The sequence below is a fragment of the Engraulis encrasicolus genome, chromosome 4, assembly GCF_034702125.1.
Source record: "Engraulis encrasicolus isolate BLACKSEA-1 chromosome 4, IST_EnEncr_1.0, whole genome shotgun sequence".
Classification (NCBI taxonomy): domain Eukaryota; kingdom Metazoa; phylum Chordata; class Actinopteri; order Clupeiformes; family Engraulidae; genus Engraulis; species Engraulis encrasicolus.
Window position 1 is genome coordinate 32,541,451 of NC_085860.1, and position 5,956 is coordinate 32,547,406.

Sequence of the window (5,956 nt, forward strand, 5' to 3'; positions counted from 1 at the left end):
ATTCCCTGCACTCAACACCCCCCCCAACAACACACGCACACACACACACACACACACACACACACACACACACACACACACACACACACACACACACACACACACACACACACACACACACACACACACACACACTCCTCAGAGAGGCACAATTACCCTCTCTGTTATCTCTCTCTCTCTCTTTCGTCCTTTCTCTCTTTCTGTCTCTCTCACACCTGGCACTCTGTCAGTCAATTCTCTCATCAAGCACGTCTTCATTCCCGGCTCTTGTTACCCTCAGTTCAGTCTCACTCATTTAATTCTCTCTCTCGCTCTCGCTCTCGCTCTCGCTCTCGCTCTCTCTCTCTCTCTCGCTCTCGCTCTCGCTCTCTCTCTCTCTCTCCCTAAATGTCACAACGTCTACCTCTCCAGTCTGGGAAAGTTTGTAAAAGTGCCTTTAATGGATGACACATATCATGGCGGGCCCCGAGCTGAGTAACAGTGGTGGTGGTGGTGTGTGTGTGTGTGTGTGTGTGTGTGTGTGTGTGTGTGTGTGTGTGTGTGTAGTGGGGGTGACCACTGTCTGATGGACGACTGCGATGAAAAGGAAATTGAGCATTTGGCTTGGCTCCACTCTTTCTCTCTCTCTCTCTCCCTCCTCCCCTCCCCCCTCCCCACACAGCCCTCTCTCTCTCTCTCTCTCTCTCTCTCTCTCTCTCTCTCTCTCTCTCTCTCTCTCTCTCTCTCTCTCTCTCTCTCTCTCTCTCTCTCCACACACCGGCTCAGGTTTCTGAGGGCCCAGTAGACCTTGGTCCCTGCTGGTTCTGTTCGGGCCACAAACATCAGAGTGCACTTAGTTTTTACATGACCGGGGGAATCTTTATTTATGCTACAGTGAGAGATAGTAACTTTGAATTTCTTGCGAGACATCTTAAATCTGTAATCCATCTTCGAAATTCGTAAGACACACATACAGAGTAGTATCTCAAAGAAACAAACATGGTGGAGTACTCTTCCCCCCTCCCCAAAAACCCTCTACACCCCCCCCCCCCCATCTCTCTCTCTCTCTTCACACAGGCTCATATTTCTGTGGGCCCAATGGACTCGGGGCCTGACGTGGTTCTGTTATAGGGCCACAAACACATCACGGTTGCGGCCCCTGCCTGCGGGGAGTAGCCTCCGGGGAGGAGAGGATATAGGGACAGGGGGGGGAATGTCCCCTGCCAGAAAAGGCAATTGTCTTCCACGGGGCCCTCTATCCATCATAAGCCTGCAGTCCAAGCAACCGCCATTATCTCACATGTCAGTGCTGTGGACAGCTGTTTCTCTCAGCCAGTGTGTGTGTGTGTGTGTGTGTGGGGGGGGGGATCTGTCTGTGTGTATGTGTGTGTGTGGATGGATGTGTGTGTGTGTGTGTGTGTGTGTTTGGGGGTTTGTGTGTGTGCTGGGGGGTGGTAGGGCAATGGCCCTAGTATGTTATTTGTGGTGTTATGTTTCCCCTCGAGCTCATTCCCACAACATGTTATCTAGACAGTTTATGGAAAGAGCACAGTTGATGTTGATGATCCCCCATTCTCTCTCTCTCTCTCTCTCTCTCTCTCTCTCTCTCTCCTTTTTCGTTCTCTGCCTTCGTCCCCTTTGTGTCGCATTGTGCGTCTGTATACTGAGATCTCCTATGCTCATTTTGTGTTGGTACATTTTTGAAAATGAGCACTTTGTAATTTGCTATCATGAATAAAATGTGTTGTTGCATATTTTCTAAGAACCCCCTCATAACCAAAGCCATTCCCATGCGTGTTCTGCTTCATGTATACACACAAACAGATACCACCAGCCATGTAGAAAACGCACACACACACACACACACACACACACACACACACACACACACACACGTAAATAAAAGAATGTCTCATGGTGTCATTACCATGGGGACAAACTGACAGAATCCCTCTTGCACCTGCCAAAATTTCCTCTACACTTCAAAACACAGAAATGTGGTCCAAGAATAACACAGATACTTCACTTTGACAAGCAATAACGTGTGAGTGTGTTGTGTGTGTGTGTGTGTGTCTGTGTGTGTGTGTGTACTAGAGGGATGATGCATGTATATACGCTCTCTCTCTCTGTCTCTCGTGTGTGTGTGTGTGTGTGTGTGTGTGTGTGTGTGTGTGTGTGTGTGCGTGCCTGTTTACGTGTCTGTCTGTGTGTGTACAAGATACTATCATGCATGCGTTTTGTGTCAGAGGGGTATTTTTTAATGCGGTCCAGTGGTGAGAGTGACACTTAGGAGAGATGCAGACTTCCTTGGCCCTTTGTACGTCATGATGCCTTCCCTGGAAGCCATGCTGACACAGTGTTGCACAACACCATCTACTGTTTCACATACTTTGATACACGCACACATCAAAAAAATCACCAACACCTAGGAACACACTGCTGCACACACACCCACTAGCAACATACACTCACGCACGCACGCACACACGTACACACACCGTGTGTGAGTGATGGCTGCCAATTGCACAGCTCCCAATGCAGCAAGGATACATCAGTCAACAATAATATGGTTTTCATACGACCAAGAGCAGGAACACCACTTACTCCATTGTGCCATAGTTTCCTTATTGAGTTGTGAAGTGTGTGTGTTCTGAACATGACTGTGTGAAGTCCTTATGAAAGAAATAATTCGTTGTAGGCCTACTGCAATATCAAAACTGCAGTTTTCTATACTAAGTCAGGTATATTACAGTAGGCTATGTAACCTACAGTATGTCATAGTATTATTACTACACCGTTACAACACAAGAAAACAGGACATGCCTATAACAGCTGTAGCGTGCAGGACAACACTAAATTGAATGACATGAATTACATAACTGCAGAAAAACTGCAGTTTTGCTTTAATATAGCCTACTCCAGTAGTTGAGAATTTCTTTTCCAAGTCTGAGACAGAGGCAGTTGTATGGCAGAAATGGAGAGATTACAACTAACACCGAACATTTCTGTCTACTAATAGGTCATGAGAAATGCAGCCTATTGAGAACCAGCGGTTCTAGATCCCGTTCCCCACCCCGTGCCTTGTCCTGAGGTTTGAGCTGTGTCGGTCGGTCGGGCGGGCGACTGAAATAGATATTTCCATCGTGTGACATCAGCGCCAGGCAGAAGCTCTAATTGGACGGGTTGACGGAGAGCTCGCGCGCTGTCATCTGCGATCATTCCAGCTGTCAGTGATCCATCAAGTTTACGGCTAATTAGGTGAGCGCTAATGAAGCTGGCAAAACAACTGCACTTTTTACATGGCTGAGCAAATCTTTATGCTAGCCACAGACAGCAACTTCGAATTGCTTGCAAGAGTCTATAATCCATCTCGCATATTCATCTGGCTCAAACACCTCTCAAAGAAACGGATGTGGTCCACAGCCTTAATCTCAAAGGATGCAATATATAGAGGAGTGCTGTAACCTATAAGAAAATAGCAGCTCAGAGGGTTCAATTTAACGGCTAAAGCCCTGACAGTGTCATTCGTCAGCAGCATTCCCGGCCAAACCCGTGTACACTCATGCGGATACTCCCACACTGTTTGTCCAGATGCTGGACTTGGCCTTAGCCTCAGATTTATTGCCAAAATTGTCTTTGCCCTCAGTCGCCAGACACGCAAAAGGAAAGCATGACTGACTGACTCACAGGAAATGGTAGGCTACTACGCTGACAAACAGTGAATGTTCTCGTTGTCTTTCATTATGGCTTTCATAGGTTTGAGAAGCCCCCCTCCATGCTCCTTCTGCCCCGGGACCCTCAGCGTCAGTTAGATAAAACTCTGCGAAGCTCGTGGAGGTCTACAGAGGCAGCCTGACGTCAGCAGTAGGCGTTACAGAATGAAGTAAGTCCTCCGGAGAGCACAACACAGGAAGGAGGGAAGGAAGGAATGCATCAAAGTGCTAAATGACAACCCATCAATCAGCGTCGACGTCAAAACAAGGGTGAATGCCTCTTTAGGGGCGTCTATGCGTTTACGAAATGTAAAAATAAAAATAAGAAAGCGAATTACAGGCACTTTTACACAGCTACTGTACGCATCTACGATAAAAGTTGATACAGACCGAAACACTATCAAGAGTTAAACCTGAGGAATCGTGTAAAACGGCAGATAGCCCAAGTTCCCAAATCGACACGCGAAAATCCCGATGGCCACTCCGTATTTTACGCAAAGGTTCATTTCTATTCCATTTTACGTATGAAGACTATTTGCCGTTGAGTTTTCAAATAAGATCACACAAAAACTACATTCACATCGTTTACTCTGACCTAGAGTACATAAAACGGTTACAACGGACGTAGTTTTAGCTGTTTCGTCAACGTACCTGCTGCGCGCTTCGGCGCTTGCTGTTTTACCCGCGGCATGCTTGATTGAAGCCCAAAAAACTGTTTTTTGGCAGCTACCGTTTGTGAAACTGAGTCCGCAGCTCTCGCAGTGCGATGTTTTCATTTACAGAGCACTGGGCACCATGAGCTAAAGAAAAAAACTAACACAAACGTGAAAGGAAATGACACTATAATCTCCCGTTTCTGGCTCGCGTCGGTGGTAGGATCCTCTGTCCGGTAACGGGGCGGAAGGCTGAATGAGATCCCGTTCGGTACCCTCCCCAGGCGGCAGCACAGCAGACAGGCGGCAGGAAAATGAGCTGATCACGTCACTCAAAGTGGCAGACAAGAGTACTGCTTGCTATCCTATTAACCCTTTCCATCGCCTGCGCTCCCTACGCTTAGCCACGCCCCTCTCTTTCCCTTGGAGACACCAAGAGGGCATGTTCTCAATCACTGTCCAAAAAACGTTGCTGAGAAAACAAAGGAACTCTGGCTCACCAGGATGAAACATGTGCAACCAGGAACAGTTCAGTAGACCATGTGGATACATCAGGATCATTTTCTTTGGAGACAGAGCTGCTTGTGTGCATGTGCTTGAATCTAAAATAGTTTTGTCGAAATCAAACATGTTTACGCAGACCTACAAGCATTAATGTTCCCATTGTCTGATGGGAAATAGGGCCCACATGTTCATGTCTTTAAACTCTCAAAAGTGATATTTTAATTCCATCAATCACACGCTGTGACTGAGTGAAATATTTATACGCAGGATACTCGCCTGACCTCACCTATGGTCACTTTATCACACGAGGACCCTTTTCCCTCCTGGCATGGTGCCAGGAATGAATCACCCAAAGAGTTTGTTTTTCCCTTCACACTGGACAACGCGTGTACAGTACACGAAGCCTTGCATGTTTGTTGACTTAATCATTTAAAATATTACAAACACCTGTCAAAAACTCACTTCCATTTAACTGATGTTGCATTAGCACATCCACGGGCCTTTTTATCTCCGCACGGACAAAAGACAGGAAAGTAATAAGCTTACATAACCCTAACAGGCGAATGAAATGTACACACTGTACACATGCAGTAATTCACGACCAACACCGAGGAACACATTGCAGCCGTAAATTGCAAAAACTCTTGCTTTGATATCTGAGTTGCGTCTTAAGTCTTCGCCATGCCATATATATATATATATTTTTTTTTCTTTTTTTTTTTTCAAAAGGTTGTCTCAGACCACTCAGTCATCAATCATGTTCCTCTTTCAGGCCATGGATTGGACGTTTAGGCTATTTCTGTGGAGCGTCAAAGCCTCTGGTCCCAGCTGTGTAATGGCCAACGTTATGTACGTTCGTAGGCTACATACGGGGAGTGTGGGGGCTAAGTGGTCCCAGTCCAAAGGCAGGGTGCCTGCGCCTGGACTCACCTCTGGCAGTGGATATTAAAGCCCTGAAAGCTTTGCTGTCAGAGGTCGCTCTGACTGACAGCCAGCCAGCTGGGTTCAAAGCTGCCAGCTGTCTCTCTCCCTCTCTCTTTCTCTGAAACGCACACACATACACTACGTGCACACACACACACACACACACACACACACACACACACA

General features: G+C 46.9%; 1 protein-coding gene across 1 annotated transcript in view; it reads right to left on the reverse strand.

Annotated features, from left to right (window-relative positions):
- The window catches only part of LOC134447653 (teashirt homolog 3-like), a 20,788-nt gene extending 16,102 nt beyond the window's left edge, over positions 1 to 4,686 (reverse strand). The window contains exon 1 of the mRNA XM_063197223.1: positions 4,344 to 4,686. Within this exon, the coding sequence (XP_063053293.1) occupies positions 4,344 to 4,383 (40 nt within the window). The 5' untranslated portion in view covers positions 4,384 to 4,686. The remainder of the gene's footprint in view (positions 1 to 4,343) is intronic.
- Between the last annotated feature and the right edge of the window lie 1,270 nt (positions 4,687 to 5,956).